The sequence below is a fragment of the Lithobates pipiens genome, unplaced genomic scaffold, assembly GCF_037356315.1.
Source record: "Lithobates pipiens isolate NorthernLeopardFrog02 unplaced genomic scaffold, aLitPip1_a1.2 Scaffold_22, whole genome shotgun sequence".
NCBI lineage: Eukaryota > Metazoa > Chordata > Amphibia > Anura > Ranidae > Lithobates > Lithobates pipiens.
In genome coordinates, this window is record NW_027507784.1 from 139,843,277 (window position 1) to 139,860,826 (window position 17,550).

A 17,550-nucleotide genomic window follows, 5' to 3' on the forward strand; every position below is an offset into this window, starting at 1 on the left:
ATATGTATGTGAGCAGCACCCAATAATTTGCACTTAGAGACTATTGATAGTGGTAGTGCGGAGGTATTCATGATTATTGTCTTTTCACAGAGCTGCATGATAGCAAACTTTCCTTACAGTTATGAGCAAATGGCTCCTGTTTTCAAAATTGATACTTTTGATTCTCCCAGTGCTGAAACTGAGAGTTGGACATACTTGCAGGTGTCCCCTAATGATCCTATAATCGAATGACAGATCGTCCGTTTTATTTGCATGCTAGTCGCATATCGAAAATGGAGAGGTTACTAAAGTTACGAAAATTCTCGTACGAGAGAATAAAAAATCAGAAGTGATGTCATATGTTGTAATGTATTTGTAATGTATTTTCAGAAGACAACTGTACAGATTAAATGAAAATTGTACGATCTGGTATCATACAAGATATATTTTCATGCTTGTCCAATCAGATGATATCGGATGAACTGTTGTGATCAGCTCTTGAAAGCTCTGTACTAACAATCCGCTTATTGTATGATCGCTTCAAAAGCGGTATTTTTCATCCGAATTTCGATCGTGTGTACGGGACATAAGTAATTTTTTTTAACATGTAGTTCTGACAGCAAAGGGCAGTTGTTCCATAACTTTCAGGGCTGCATTGTGACAAAACTTTCCTTACAGTTAACTATGTGCAAATGGCTCTCGCTATCAGTGTCCACGGGGAGCTTTGCAGGAAGGGGTAATGTAGTGTAGGGAAAACTGGCAGTTAGGATTCGACACTCCCAAACTGTTCAATTCCTATTAAAGCAGTACTAAACTCGCTGATTTAACTATTTACCAAGACTGCACTCAAGCCTTGCCGTGAAACATAACTGTCACAGCTGCTGGTGCTCCCAACCAAGCCAACTCAAGTCAAGCAATGAAATAGCTAATGTCATAACTGATCACATGTGCAGCACCATCACAACTGCACATCAAACAGTAAGATGGCAGCTTTCTTATCTGTAAGACCCCTTTCACACCGAGCTGCCACCGGTGTCAGCGGTAAAGTGGCGCTATTTTTAGCGATGCATTACCGTTGTTTTAGAGGCATAATCGGTAGAGGGGTGGTTAAACCCTAGTGGCCAAAAAAGGGGTTAAATCAGTTTGGCGAAACGCCACCAGAGTGGGGTTTTGCCAGCGGTATCACAGCGCTGCCCCATTGATTTCAATGGGGAGCAGCGGTGGAGGAGCGGTGAGTTCACCGCTCCTTCACTGCTCCAAAAAAGCTGCTGGCAGGACCGCTCCAGCGTGGAAGCCCTTTGGGCTTTCACACTGGAGTGAATGGAGCCGCATTTTTCAGGCCCTATATTTAGCGCTATAGAGTCTGAAAAATGGCAGCAGTGTGAAAGGGGTCAAAAGGACCGGAGGGTTTAGTGCCGCTTTACTTTTTCAAGGATTGTAAATAAAAAAAGTAACAGTTTCTTTGGACACATTGATGACTGAGTGATGTATCCCCAAAAAAAGCATTTCAAGCATTTCAATTAAATGTTAGACCTGGTGACAAAGTTACTTTAAGTTTCACGTTGCATCAAATAGTTACTGGTTTAATACATGACTGTTTCCTCTGCTCTACTCTATAACTCTAGTTATTATGAACTAAAGTAAATATCTACTGGCAAACCAATGCCCCACTGTTTATTGCATATGGTATATTTATATGAGACAAGTTGGGAAGTAAGGTTTTTTTTTTATTCACCCATAATTGACTCATGTTATTCTTTTGTTTCACATAATCAAAAGTACTTAAGATTAGGCTACTTTGTATTTTTTTGTACTTTACATAGCATGTTCATGGCCCAGAATAAGACAGGGTGGTTAGAGACATTGAGGGAGATTTTGTTAAACTGGAACACACAAAATCTGGTACAGCTGTGCATAGTAACCAATAAGATTCTAGGTTTTATTGTCAAAGCTTAATTGAACAATCTGAAGTTGATTGGTTACTATCACAGCTGCACTAGATTCTGTATGCATCACTTATAGTAACGCCCCCCCCCCCCCCCCCACACTGTTTACTAAATGCAAATGGATTGTTCCCTTTGCAATGGAATTTTCCCTTAGTTTAGTAAATGTGGTAAAGATTTACCTAATTCACATGCAAGGAAAATTTTAAAAAGCTGTATATTTGTTTACACAAATGATGGCTGGATGATAGAAGTCAGCAGAGCTTCACCTCATTCTCTAAGCTAAGGTGAAATTCCCTTGCAAAGTGAAAACCCTATATGCCTTTAGTAAATCAGCCTAATGGCTATATATAGAAGTAATGAAGTCCTGATATTTAGGCAAAAACATTAAATGAGAAGTCCAGCCTGAACTCATTTGGCTGGGCTTCTCCTCTGGGTCACAGGAGTGCAATCCGTTTTGCACTCCTGTGACCCGTTTGCAGTAGAGATCGGTCCGAAGTCCACTTTCTGCTGATGTTACCAAGATCAATCAAGGCATCGCGTCATCCCAACTTCCAAAGTCTGGATCCACCAGGTGCCTGGACTGATGACAGTCTCAGCGAGTCACTGAGATGGCCGCTCCCCACCCCTCCACAGCTCAGTGCTCCAGTCAGCGTGGAGGAGCAGAGCAGGAGAGCTGCTGGTTGACAGTGAGCAGCTCTCCACTCAGGGAGGTGAGAAAACCGAGCCATCGGCGGTGTTCGGTGGCTCGGTTCTCAGTAAAGAGGCGGCAGGGGGCAGATGCAGCATCGATCCCACGCTGCATCCACCAAAGTAAGTATACTTGGCCAATAAAAAAAACAACAACATACTTCTATTATAAATAAAACCCAATTTAACACCTGGCTGGACATTTGGCTGTCTTTTCCTGCTTTGTCAGATCCGCAAGGTTCTCTTTAAATTATACCATTGACAAAAAAAAATCACACTGATGAAAGCCAATAAACATTGTGTACTTAAAATTGTTTTTAATGAGTTGCTTATATCCCATACCTTTCTTTTCTTCATATCCTGTGTCTGACTTTAGGGTGTGGCTGCTACTATGCAGGGAGTCTTTAGAATCTTCGTTTTCATCAAGGATTCCAGCAAAACTTATTTTCCTTTCATATCTGTGCCGGTCCATCTCTGGATCCAGGCGAAGTCGACAAGTCTCCAGATCCTTATGCAGGGTCATAAACAGTGTTACAAGTCTGCCTTTGCTTAGCTTTATTAGTGAATTCATTTTTTCAAAGCTGTGGCTACTAAGGGTGAACATTAAAAATATTATTTGGGACATTGTGTACAATAATCCAACCATTCAGAGATCATTTTCATATATTCTCATTCTCATCATACATATGCAAAATGTGCTTTCACACAAGAAGGCCTTTAGTTGTGCACACAATGCGGGGACAGGACTGATGAAATAACTGTAGGAAATTGTACAATCTACATGCTGGAGTTCTGGATGTCATTCTGACTTTTAATAGTCAGGCAGCAGGGACAATGATAAATATCCTGAGTTCAGAAATCACCTTTTAACGTCAAAAGGCAACACAGGACCTTTTTGCTAATTTTCCCCATTACAACAATAATTATATGATCATTATAAATGGAGGACCTCTTTTTCCAAAGTATACGTGAACTTTCACTTCTGCCTAGGAAAGCGATTTCTTAAAGCTCTTCTGTATCACACAGTAAATGGAATTTGGGAAAAAAGCTGAAAACAGTTTTAAATATGGAAAATCTCTGCCAAAGAAAGTGTATCTCTGTTCATACAGTATCGTATTTCACAAATCCCTGCTATGCTGCATGCTGCGGTGGCTACCATAATTTCTCATTGCAGCTTTGGAGCTTCCTGTATCACCTACCTGCTCACTACACTACTTACTAATGTGATGAATTGAATGAATGAATTTGGTATGTAGTGTGGACTAGCTGTGTAAATCACAATGCCAACTGAACAGAATTAAAGAAGAAGTACAGCCAAAGCTCATTTGGCTGTACTCCTTCTATGGATCACAGGAGTGCAGTTCTGAATCCCGCTGTCTGCTGACATCACAGAGCCGGTCCAGGCTCTGGCAACATCGCGACAATGGAGTTGGGATTTACCCACATGCCTGGACCGGCACCTGGCTCAGCCTCTCCCCCTCCCTGCCCCTTCCACAGCCCAGCACTCCAGTGAGTGAGGAGGGGGCAGAGCAGAGAACAGTGACAGTCACCAGCTCTCTGCTCCTGAAGCCCTAAGAACTAGGCTTGTGCAATTCGTTTCGTAACGAATCGAAATTCGGCCGAATTTTGCATCTTTCGGACATTCGGATGCATCCGAATGTCCGAATAAAAAAATAACAAATTACAACGAATACGAAAGAAATATAACGAATGAATTCGAATGAATTCGACATGATTCGAAATTATTTCAACCGCATTCGAAATTATTTCAACTGTATTCGAAATTATTTCAACTGCATTCGACATTATTTCAACCACATTCGAAAATATTTTGTGACACGAATTTAGGGCCATGTATCTCGGGGTCACTTGGTGCTAGACACTTCAAATTTGGGTATGTTGTAGTGCTAGTATTATTGTGTTTGCATACCAAATTTGGGGTTTCTAGCTATAAGTGACCCCGAGATATGTGGCCCCAAAATCGGGTCGCAAAATGTTATTATTTATTAAAGCAGAAAATGACATTTTGCAACCCGATTTTGGGGCCACGTATCTCGGGGTCACTTATAGCTAGAAACCCCAAATTTGGTATGCAAACACAATCGTACTATCACTACAACATATCCAAATTTGGAGTTTCTAGCACCAAGTGACCCCGAGATACATGGCCCTAAGGTCGGGTCACAAAATATTTTCGAATGTGGTTGAAATAATGTCGAATCATGTTGAAATAATTTCGAATGCATTCGAAATTATTTCAACATGATTCGACATTATTTCAACTGCATTCAAAATTCGTTTAGTTTCGTTTCGTTTTAATTCGTTAATTCATTAATTTCGTTTAGTTATATTCGTTAACTTCCTTAAATTCGTTTTCGGATTTCGTTTAGTTTTCTACCGAATTCGAAAAATCGGCAACATTCGAAAATATTTCAACCAAATTCGAAAATATTTCTACCAGATTCGAAATGATTTCAACATGATTCGACATTATTTCAACCACATTCGAAAATATTTTGTGACCCGAACTTAGGGCCATGTATCTCGGGGTCACTTGGTGCTAGACACTTCAAATTTGGATATGTTGTAGTGCTAGTATTACTGTGTTTGAATACCAAATTTGGGGTTTCTAGCTATAAGTGACCCCGAGATATGTGGCCCCAAAATCGGGTCGCAAAATGTTATTAGTTATTAGAGCAGAAAATGACATTTTGCGACCCGATTTTGGGGCCACATATCTCGGGGTCACACTACAACATATCCAAATTTGGAGTGTCTAGCACCAAGTGACCCCGAGATACATGGCCCTAAAGTCGGGTCACAAAATATTTTCGAATGTGGTTGAAATAATGTCGAATCATGTTGAAATCATTTCGAATCTGGTAGAAATATTTTCGAATTTGGTTGAAATATTTTCGAATGTTGCCGATTTTTCGAATTCGGTAGAAAACTAAACGAAATCCGAAAACGAATTTAAGGAAGTTAACGAATATAACTAAACGAAATTAATGAATTAACGAATTAAAACGAAACGAAACTAAACAAATTTTTTCCTTTTGCACATGTCTACTAAGAACAGCGGTGGCCCTAATCTACATGCAAATTGCCGGATTCATGGATTCCAATGTTTTTTTTTTTTAAGCACATCAGAAAGCGGGCCCTGAAACCCGTTTTCCCAATTGGTCGAAAGGAGAAGCAATCTTATTGGCCTAGGAGGAGGAGGGAGGAGACGCACAGATGCTGAGGAATGACCGACCGACCCACCAGCCGCGACTCGGAGAGGAATCCTGCTTAAGCAGCAGCTGTTGTCTTCATGGATGGTCAGGAACTTTAGAAAAGCAACACATCCCTTCACCCCACTGACCTCATCAAGCTGGCATCCCTGCGCATGATTACCTGCATCAGCCTGCTTGGCAATCTCATGTTCGCCTTCATCACCCTGCGAGACTGGAGCCTACACAGAACCCCCTATTATCTCCTGCTGGTCCATCTGTAGACAGCAGCACAGGGTAAGAGAGCCGTGGGGGGTGTATGGTGTGCGGTGGTGGGCTGGAGTGACAGGGGCGTGGGGGGGGGTCCATCTGCCACCACTGCCTGAGAACCAAGCAATCGGCGGTGTTAGATCACTTGGTTCTCAGTGTTAAAGCCTATGGACCAATGCTGCATCCACCTTAGTAATTATGATTGTGGAGAAAAAAAAATCCCATGCATCTATTTTAAAATCTTTCTGCAGGTAAACAATTCATATATGTGTATTTTAAATCTGCATCTATCTGATGTTTGCTGTATGTTAAATGATGTTAATTAAACATTTAATTTTCCAATCATAGTATAAAATATAGATATGGCTCTTATTGTTTCTCCCTTTAGTTTGTATCAATAAATGGTCCATAAGATGATTGTTGTATTAGTTACTTAACATCAGTTTTTACATTACACATTATTTCTAGATCATATTTAATCTTTACGATATGCAACATAAAAAGCTTTCTATGCTTAATTTTACAAAATGGAATTCTGTTAGACATTACATTGAACACTTGAATTTGATCTATTTCTAATGGTCTACTACTGTTGTTAGAAAGTTTCTGAAAAAAATTAAATCAAGTTATATATTGTTGCATTTGACATACCACAAGAGGCTCAGCCCTAGGCCTGGGCAGGCATGGGAATGTTTCCCTTAAGAAAGTGGTGATCTCCAGGAGTAGCTGACATGCAGACATCTTCAGAGCAAAAGGACAGCCGCACTTTGTAGGGTTTACGGAACCTATAAATTGATATTTTTGGTAAGGGGAGCAGTGGATGCCTAAAATTGTACCATCATGAGACTGACATAACCAGACATCAAACACCAGAGATCAGCCATCATGGGTCAGAAAGAAGAACATATATATTAGGCTTCGGATCCAGGGTTGCCAGTCCCAAATTTTGTAGCTTTTTACTGAAGTTAGGGTAAATGTTTGTCTGTTTCTCATTTTATTACATATTGCTAAAGTTTATATATTTTTTTCAATCAACTTGACTTAACATGGTTTTCTAAAAATGGTACCTAAGTAAATGGTGATTAAAATCATATTTTTGTTTTATAAATAGGTAGGCCAAATACGCAGCAGGATATCGGCAAAATCTCCAGTGAAAGGGCTAAAGTAGTGAAGGACCTGTGTCCTGGTTAACTTTCACTGTAGGACTGTGTCAAGATAGTTGTTCATGGAATGGTTCAATATGCAGTACAAGATGATAAAAGGACCATGTTAGCAAGTTCAGCTAACCCTATAAGCTATTTTTCTATAGACTGCTTGAGCTGGATTAAACTGAACCTAAAATAAAGTATAAAAGAAAGTATCTTTCAAAAGTAAAAGACTCTGGTATACAGCCCTTACAGACTAGTGAATCTGCATTGCAGGACAATATACAGGCAGCTGGCAGGAATGAGCCATGGAGTCAGGTTAAAAAAAGTTAGCAGAAAATTTAAACTAAATCAGAGAAGGGCAAGGAAGAGACTTTCAGGCTAACAATTGTACTGAGGTATCAGACCTCAAGCGGGAATTTTATTTTTAAAAGGTGAAAATGGAGTAAGGTTTACTTTAAGAGGAGCTCCAGCCTGGAGAAAAAAAAGTCATCAGTCACAAATAATGTAGGTGCTGACTTTTAATATATGGACACCTACCTGTCCGGGGAGTCTGCGATGTCTGCACCCCAACCGATCTTCGGATCGGCTCTTCGGTGCTGCCTCCACCATTCCTGGTAACTGAAACCAGCAGTGAAGCCTTTCGGCTTCACAGCCAGTTCCCTACTGCGCATGCAAGAAGCGCGCTGCACTTTCTAACTGGCCAAGTGGTGGAGGAAGGAGGAGGAGGGCCAAACTTCTGAGGAACGGCGCATAGGCACAGTCTCCCAGAACTGGGGAAGGGTACCTGTCAAAAACAGGTACCCCCCCCCCCCCCCCCCAAAAGGTGCCAAATGTGGCACCGGAGGGGGGGAGGAAGCAGATAGACAGATGTTCCACTTTAGGTTAGAACTCCGCGTTACGTCTACCTTAAAGCCAATGTCACTTAAAGTGATATTAAAGTTTTTTTTTTTAAACCTAAAATGAAAAAAGAGGTTTATACATACCTGCTCTGTGCAAGGATATTGCACAGAGCGGCCCCTTACCTGCTTTCTGGAGTCCTCCACTGGCTCTGTCTGCTCCTCCTCTCCTGAAAGAGCCCCCCCATAGCATGTCAAGTGCTGCAGGGGCACACGTGAAGACAGATGGGTACATCGCTGGATCAATGTACAGTAAGAAATGGGGGGGGGGGCTGCTAGTGAAAGGTTTTTACCTCAATGCAGGTAATGCATTAAGGTAAAAACACAAATGTGCAGGAGTGCTTTAGTTTACAGGACTGAAATGTAAAGCCAAAACCTTTTTTATTAATTATGGACTGAATGGAAAAAGTTACAAATATTGTTTGTTCTTTTTTGCACTGCTGGTGTCCCCATTGGAGAGCTTGGGGCACAGTAACAAATGGACCCCTGTCAGTTTTTACTGTGTCCATCAGGGGCAGTTTCCTCCAACTTCTTGTGTGGTCACATGAGAGGTACTGAGGGGTAATTTCCCCCTTGAGGACACAGAAAATATTGACACAAGCTCAAACCTTTCTCTACCTTATCTACAACAAAGTGAAGTGCTATTAATGCCACTTTCTGGAACCGATTTCAACTATTGTTTAGTGATTGGTGTTCAAAGTTAAACTCAGGGTTAAGCAAATATTGCCTAAGTACCAGAAGCACATGCATTCTTACTTGAATCTTGGTGTGCTCAATTTATTTCTTTCAGATCTGTGCAGTAATCGAGGGTGAATTTTTGCCTTTGTGTGGGAGCTTCCTGTAATAAAGACCACTAATAAAGTCACTGCCGCTCTCTCTCCTTGTGTACATTGGTAAGACTTGTATATGCCCCCTCCTTTCGTTTTCTGCAGGCAGTCCATGGTGGGGCCTGTTGGGTACCTACCTTCCACTGCTCCTCACAGGCTGTGAGGATGTGCAGCACAGTCATGATATCACTGATACATTTACAAAATAATAACTGGATTTGCAAAGGCAAAGGTGTTTCTATTTCTTTTGTGGTTATGAAAGCATATATATTAATGAGATTTTGTGCCTGGCATTCAGCTTCAAACTTGCTATATAAAGACAGTTTTGGAACACAGTACAGAGCGTGACCTGAATGATGAATGATTTCTGGTAGGTTGAAATGTCTGCTCTGTCATCCCTTCCTAACCATTATATTAGATGTCAGCTCCAAAATGTACGGATTTGATTTAATGCCGCCACATGACCTTAGAATTTCAGCTACATGGAGGATTAAATCAGCATCTGCTTTCTTGCTTTATGATTCACAGGGGTCGCTCACTGGGTTGACCGCTGTGCTATAGCTACACATCAGACTTTTGTCCGAGTGCAGTTTTTCACTGTGAAACTATGAGGAGGCAAAGATGTAAAGGATGCAGGTATGAGAAATAAAAAATGAACAAAAGAAAACACCAACCTGAAAGAATAAAAAATAAATAAAGTCAAGGGGTGAAATTAGAATAGATGCCAAATAATGAGGGAAGAGTATGGCATTGCAGACACTGAACATTTACGAATATATTTACATTATATAGTGTGCATCAAGACAATATCTGCGCAATTATGGGTATTACATTTTTTTCTCAAATGTAAAAAAATTGATGCTCATAAGAATCCATAATTGAACAGTCTGTCAGATATGTCCTGAAAATTTAAAACATGTTGAGAAACTGCCTTAATTATAAGACAAAGATGTAATGATAACATTGTCCTATGGTTGATTCTTGAATTAAAATTCAGAAATTCAACCTTCTTATGTTCAGGCCTTCCAGCGTTTGTACATTTGCATTTTCTTAGCATGATCATAAATGCTAGGCACCACGTTGGGTTGTTTTTTGCTTGCTATATGAGAAAGAGCCAAAACGCTCCTCAGATATCCCCCTTACAAAGCCACTTATAAAAGAAACAAACAACTAATAGTGCTGTCACTTACAGCACTGTGTTAGGTTCCTTAATTAAAGTGGATGTAAACCCCATTCATTAAAATCTGACGTATGCACATAAATCTGTAGTGTTTACTTATCTCTCTCAAAGCCCTACGTCCCGTGTCTTTCTTCTGCTTCGTTCCTCTGTTATCGGCATAATAACTTCAGACAAGCTCTCCGACACAGGAGATAAAAGAAGCTGCCTTTTCACAGCACAGCTCTGCAAGTTTCTTCGTTCCTCTGCCTATGTTGAGGGGGTGGAGGGGGGGGGGGGGGGTGGGAGTGTGCCTTTCCTCCAATCAGCTCTCACACAGTGTATGCCCAGACTCCCCTCCCACTGCTTCCAAATAACACCTTCACCTTAACACTTCTAACACTAAAATGCACTCTCCAAAGAGAATTGGAAAATATTAAAATATTATAAACAAGGCAACATTTGGTGAGGGATAAGAACAACCTATGATGTTGTTATTGCTGTCTGTACCCCTGTTAAAGTGGAAGTAAACCCTCCTATCATTTTCAGCCTAGGAAGCTGCCATTTTGGCCACTGTTTAATCTGCAACTGCCATGATGCTGCACATGTGATCCGTTATGAAACCAGACATTGGTTGGTTTGACAATTTGGTTGAGAGCACAATCAAATGTGACAGCTAGCATTTCCGACATGATGGGAATGTTAACTTTTTTTTGAAACTATCAAATCGATGGGTTTACTTCCGCTTTAAGGAAATTTACCCCCTCTATTTGTCCTGTTTACCACTATCACTGAAAGTGAAAGAAAATCACAAATTTGAGTCCGTCCCCAGAAAAGTAATATTAGGGAAATCTTCCAATGGGGGCACTAGTTCTGGTGACCTGGGGGCCCCAAGGGATTCCGAAATTTTGCAGGGATTTCTTCTCACTTCTTGTTTTGGCTATATGACAGTAAGTGAAGGCAAATCTCCTCAATTCGATGGCAAAAAAACCCAACAAACTGGCAGGGAGTATGAAAGAAGGTTTTACCTAGAGATCTACTTTAATGTATAACTAAAAGCAGATTGAAGAGGGATTAGAAACCTATATGGTGTCTATTGCTGTCTGTGACTCCATTAGGGAGATTTATACCCTTTTTCTTGTCCTGTTTACCATTTAAAATGGGAGTGGTTCTACCAAAGCCACACAATGCAATACCCCTTTGCATATCTCTATGCCTCTGTACCCCTCAGCACTCCTCCATACCCCTCACACATCTCTGTACCTCCCAAATCACCCCTGTACCCCTAGCATACCTTTGTACTCCCAGCACACTTTTGTACCCATTTTGCCCATCACTGCACCTCCTACACACACATCTGCACCTCCCAGCAGCCTCTATCTCCCCCCCCCCACCTCCAGCACACCTCTGCACCCCCCACACACCTTTGCACCTCCTAGAATTCTCTTTATCCCCCGGTATGCCTCTATACACCCAGCAGGCCTTTGCAACCCCCAACACACCTCCCCTACATACACCTCCCAGCATCCTCTGTATTCCCCAGCATACCTCAACACCTCTATGCACTCTGCCGCACATCTCTGCACCCCCCACACCTCCGTACCCCACCCACACATCTCCCAGCATTCTATGTTACCCTCCAGCACACCATTGTACACCACAGCAAGCCTTTGTAACCACCAACATGCTTTTGTACCCACCAGCACATCTATGAATGCCACTGCACATCTTTTCACCCCCCACACCCCTAACTTATCTTTGTACCCACTTGCACATCTCTGTATCTCCAACCCCATCAGCACACCTCCAACCCCCAGCAATTCTCTGTACCCTACCACCCTCCAAAAACACACAACAGTGTACTTTCAGTATCCTGGTCCCCCAATTGCTACTCTACCTGCACATATTTATTGGCAGGTCTTTGGTGCCAGCAGCATCTCCCTCTGCCTCTCCGGCCAGCAGCTCAGCTATACATTGGAGGGGCCTCTGACCCGGACAGGCACCTGCTTCAGTACACAAGTGAGTCGTTCTGCTTGTGCACTGAAGCCGATACCTGCCTGGGTCAGAGGCCCCTCCCCTCTCCACTGTATAGAGTGAACTGCTAGACAGAGGGGCAGGGGGAGATGTAGTGGGCACCACAGAGCTGCTAATTACCCCACCACTGCGTGTGAACGGCTAGCCAAAAGTGCAGGGGGTGATGCTAAATCTTGATCCCCTCCCCCCCACAGTGGCGGACCCTGTCGCAAGTGCGACCCTTTTCCCCACTGTGTAAGGCTACTCTATCCGGATAACTTACCATAGTCACTGCCATTCTTATTAATGAGTATCAATGCCCAGCTTTTGTTTTTGCAACTTTGTTGTGGGTAGAACCCAGTACCTCTAACAGGTTTTAATACAGTTAAGCTGGCCATAGACAGAAATAATTTTGCTCAGTTCCCCCATCAACACAGTCAGTGTTGATGGGGAATCCCTCCCATGGAGCCATTGTATTGGGGGACAGGGGAAGCCAGGAGAACACAGTGATTGCTGCTAGTGTCTATAAGAGCTACTAGCAATAATTGCATGTAAAAATCCAACAGGCTGATTGTACCCAAGTTGATTGATCAATCAACTTGGGTACATTCAGCCTACCTATACATGGTTTGAATCTCGGCTGGCCATTGCTGAACAGGCCGAGATTCAAACCATCTATAGCCGACTTTAATTTTCCCATTGGGAAGGTTTGCCCTCACTTCCTGTATCAGTGACAGCCTGTGACACCTTAAAACATCGACTGCCACCAGGACAGGAAGTGACCTGACAGAAGGTTGTCACACTCCACTCTACTAAAAAGAGATGGAGTAATTTATTTTTGTGCCTTAATTTGTTATTTGCCACCCCACTACTTGTACTGATAACATGACAAAAGAAGAGAGGAAAATCTCCCCAACAGGGACAGAAACAGCATCCAAATCTAACAGATGTTCTAACCCTCATCTACTCTATGGCTGGTGTTGTGCTCTTGTCGAGTACATAAGTTAAGTACAATGGCCTAAAAAATGTCAAGTGTCTTAATGATTTGTCTTCTTTCTCTATATGATGCATGTAACATTTATTTATATGTGTATTTTATATAATATTGTGATATCCTCCACTATTCTGTAATATGCCATTAACGAATACTTTTAGATATTTTACTATTAAGAAACTATTAAAATAGGCAGAATTCTCAACATGTTTCAATAGAATGCATGCAAAGACCATATAATAATCAGCATGTAAGATGCATGCAATATACTATAGCTAGAAAAGAAAGCAATGTTAATCAGTCAGAAAGGTGTAACCAGAGTATAAAACAAGGCAAGATGATTTACTCATCAGGTTGCCCATATTTAACAGTCCAAATTATTTCTCCAGAAAAAAAACATATAAAATGGAGAATTTGCAAAATATACTATAACATACTGATTCAAATTTATAATAATCAATTGCCTTTTAAAAAATTACTATACTATATTTTTTCTTATATTTGATCCGGTTGCACATCTGATAATACAAATATTCCCACATACACATCACATGATTAAAAAACATAAAAAGCCATTACATGGACAACATAACCGGCATAAAATGGTCACTTTAACTTGAACAAAATTGTATCATTTTTGTCACAGACGTGCAACATTCTCTTTTAGTTCTTTATGTATGATCCAGATGTTTTGGTTCTTCTAAGAGTAACAAAGTTTGTAACAGTTTATTTCTCCTTCCAGGTGATATAAATATTGATTATTAGCAAAATAAACCCAGATCTACACAGGTGACTGTTTATTGATTTCAAATGAGGTGGTTGGAAGTAAGTAATTAAAAGTGAACTCCAAACACACAGCTAAATACAACATTCAATTAATAACTATTATCTATTTTACCTGCCAAAATATTTGAAATGCTGTTCAGACAGTCTTTTCATGCAGGCGTTCCTACCAGACAACCAAGCCAGATCTTGAATCAGAAAAGGGCTGGTGGCTTGGATGCTCTTGAATAAAAGTCCTTTATTTTGTTACATGGGTACACGGGTACAACTGACGCGTTTCGGCTAAGAAGCCTTCATAAAAGCAAGCCAGATCCTAGAAACTACTGAAGATAATTCTGCAGTTATGAAATATAGCCTTGTCTAGAACCCACACCATCCTGGGATTGGGCAATAAAGGAACAGTATTACACTTAAAAAGTCATCTCTCTTGCTCTTCCATCCCTCTATCCTAAAGCATGTAACGGTCTACCAGTGTCAACCCTCCCTTTTCTCAGTTTAAGTGCTGTGAAGAGGTTTATAGGAGGCTGATATTAAGATAGATGCAGATACTTAGGTTAGTTCTACATAAATGTGCCTATAATACATGTTTAAATAATCTGTCACTCGATTAAACTGTGCTTTATTATTCTTGAAGTTCAGCTTTAAAACATTTGTTATACAGCACAGTGTTTGTGCTGCGTCATTTAGCCCCCTGTATCACCTGAAATACTTGGCTGATCCTGCCAGTTTCTACTTCCCCCCCTGTAACTGACCATGATATATATCAAGGCTGCTGAGCCCTGCCTCTGTCATACACTGCTATCTGCAGCTCTTCTGTTGTGTCTCCCTCTGTCCTCCTCCCCTACCTGCCTGTCAAATCCTAAATCCTCTATGGGGAAGCCTTGTTCTTACAGTGGTGTGAAAAAGTGTTTGCCCCCTTCCTCATTTCCTGTTCCTTTGCATGTTTGTCACACTTAAGTGTTTCGGAACATCAAACCAATTTAAACAATAGTCAAGGACAACACAAGTAAACACAAAATGCAATTTGTAAATGAAGGTGTTTATTATTAAAGGTGAAAAAAAATCCAAACCATCATGGCCCTGTGTGAAAAAGTGATTGCCCCCCTTGTTAAAACATACTATAACTGTGGTTGTCCACACCTGAGTTCAATTTCTCTAGCCACACCCAGGCCTGATTATTGCCACACCTGTTCACAATCAAGGCATCACTTAAATAGGAGCTGCTTGACACAGTAAGGTCCACCAGAAGATCCTTAAAAGCTACACATCATGCCGAGACCCAAAGAAATTCAGGAACAATTGAGAAAGAAAGTAATTGAGATCTATCAGTCTGGAAAGGGTTATAAAGCCGTTTCCAAAGCTTTGGGAATCCAGCGAACCACAGTGAGAGCCATTATCCACAAATGGCGAAGACATGGAACAGTGGTGAACCTTCCCAGGAGTGGCCGGCCGCCCAAAATTACCCCAAGCGCGCAGCGACAACTCATCCAAGAGGTCACAAAAGACCCCACAACAAAGTCCAAGGAACTGCAGGCCTCACTTGCCTCAGTTAAGGTCAGCGTTCATGCCTCCACCATCAGGAAAAGACTGGGCAAAAATGGCCTGCATGGCAGAGTTCCAAGGAGAAAACCACTGCTGAGCAAAAAGAACATCAAAGCTCGTCTCAATTTCTCCACAACACATCTTGATGATCCCCAAGACTTTTGGGACAACATTCTGTGGACCGATGAGACAAAAGTGGAACTCTTTGGAAGGTGTGTGTCCAAGTATATCTGGCGTAGAAGGAACACTGCATTTCATAAAAACAACATTATACCAACAGTAAAATATGGTGGTGGTAGTGTGATGGTCTGGGGCTGTTTTGCTGCTTCAGGACCTGGAAGACTTGCCGTGATAAAAGGAACTATGAATTCTGCTGTCTACCAAGAGATCCTGAAGGAGAATGTCCGACCATCTGTTCGTGTACTCAAGCTGAAACGAACTTGGGTTCTGCAGCAGGACAATGATCCTAAACACACCAGCAAGTCCACCACCGAATGGCTGAAGAAAAACAAAATGAAGACTTTGGAGTGGCCTAGCCAAAGTCCTGACCTGAATCCTATTGAGATGTTGTGGTATGACCTTAAAAAGGCCGTTCATGCTCGAAAACCCTCTAATGTAACTGAATTAGGACAATTCTGCAAAGATGAGTGGGCCAAAATTCCTCCAGGACGCTGTAAAAGCCTCATTGCACGTTATCGCAAACGCTTGGTTGCAGTTGTTGCTGCTAAGGGTGGCCCAACCAGTTATTAGGTTTAGGGGGCAATCACTTTTTCACACAGGGCCATGGTGGTTTGGATTTTTTTTCACCTTTAATAATAAACACCTTCATTTACAAATTGCATTTTGTGTTTACTTGTGTTGTCCTTGACTATTGTTTAAATTGGTTTGATGTTCCGAAACACTTAAGTGTGACAAACATGCAAAGGAACAGGAAATGAGGAAGGGGGCAAACACTTTTTCACACCACTGTATGTCAACTCTCTAATATAGGAATTCCTTTAACCTTTGAGAGACTTCCTCTTAAAGAACCCACTTGTAACTAGCACTCTCATGTTAAGTGAAGAAACTGGCCTAAGAGACCTTCAGCTAAATTTATCAAAGCTGGAGCAGACAGAATCTAAAAAAATATGTATAGCAACCAATCAGCTTCTATTTTTCATTTTCAAATCTTAACTGAACAAGCTGAAGATGAAAGCTGATTGGTTGCCATGCACAGCTGCTCCAGTTTTAAATTTCCCCCCACTGTAAGATTGTTGGCTGATCCATATATGTCCAAATGTTATGTACCATAATAGCCAGCTTAACCTTTAACATGAATGTAATATTTTCAAAATGAATGAGCTTTGTTTTTATATGTAGACAAAAAAAACAGAAGTACGTTTTACTACTCATCCAGCTTAAGATGCTAACTGGATAAGCAGTGAAATGTCCTTCAACATTACAAAACAAGTATGCTAATTTTGACTAACCACTAGTAGCTCAAATAATTTCTATTTATTTTTATTTTAAAGCCTAAATTAAATATCAATTAGTAGTTACTAAAGTAAAAATGACTCCAAAATGTGAATCACCCATCGCACTGTATTTTATATTTCTTTACTAATTAAGTGTTTTTTAAACCTTGAATGAATGTATAAAACACAAAAAAACATCTGGTTCATACACAGTGACTTTATCATGTTGTCTGCTGTTTTAGTTTAATAGTATAAGGTTAGTTGCCAGTTAAAGTAAGCACAACCCTTAGGTTTTAACATTGCAAAAGCCGTATAATAATTTTATCTAGAAATCGCTGCCAACTAGAAAATGTTTAACATGTTGGCATTTTCTAGTTAGAAGCATTAAAATTTGCACACATATGGCCAAGGCATTATTTGTAGATATGCTTCAGTGGTGAGGTATTTAAATAGAACCAATGTAAGTAATAAGACAATACAATTTCTATTAGTTTGTATCTTGGATGTTTTTGCTTACATTTGTGGTTTTGGTATTTAGGGGAAAATGACCTGACTGTCAAACATTTCTATTTTAATTTATATAATTTAGATCATAATGCCTTGGAAATATATGGAGACAGACTGCACAGAAAGAGCCTTAAAG

The 17,550-nt window shown here is 40.8% G+C and overlaps 1 protein-coding gene across 11 annotated transcripts in view; it reads right to left on the reverse strand.

The window, feature by feature from the left end:
• The window catches only part of UNC80 (unc-80 subunit of NALCN channel complex), a 318,404-nt gene that overhangs the window by 209,227 nt on the left and 91,627 nt on the right, over positions 1-17,550 (reverse strand). For all 11 annotated transcript variants that reach the window (XM_077448370.1, XM_077448371.1, XM_077448372.1 and 8 more), the window contains 2 exons: positions 6,746-6,879; positions 2,955-3,120 (listed from right to left, as the gene is read on the reverse strand). In XM_077448370.1, coding sequence (XP_077304496.1) covers positions 2,955-3,120; positions 6,746-6,879 — 300 coding nt within the window. The remainder of the gene's footprint in view (positions 1-2,954; positions 3,121-6,745; positions 6,880-17,550) is intronic.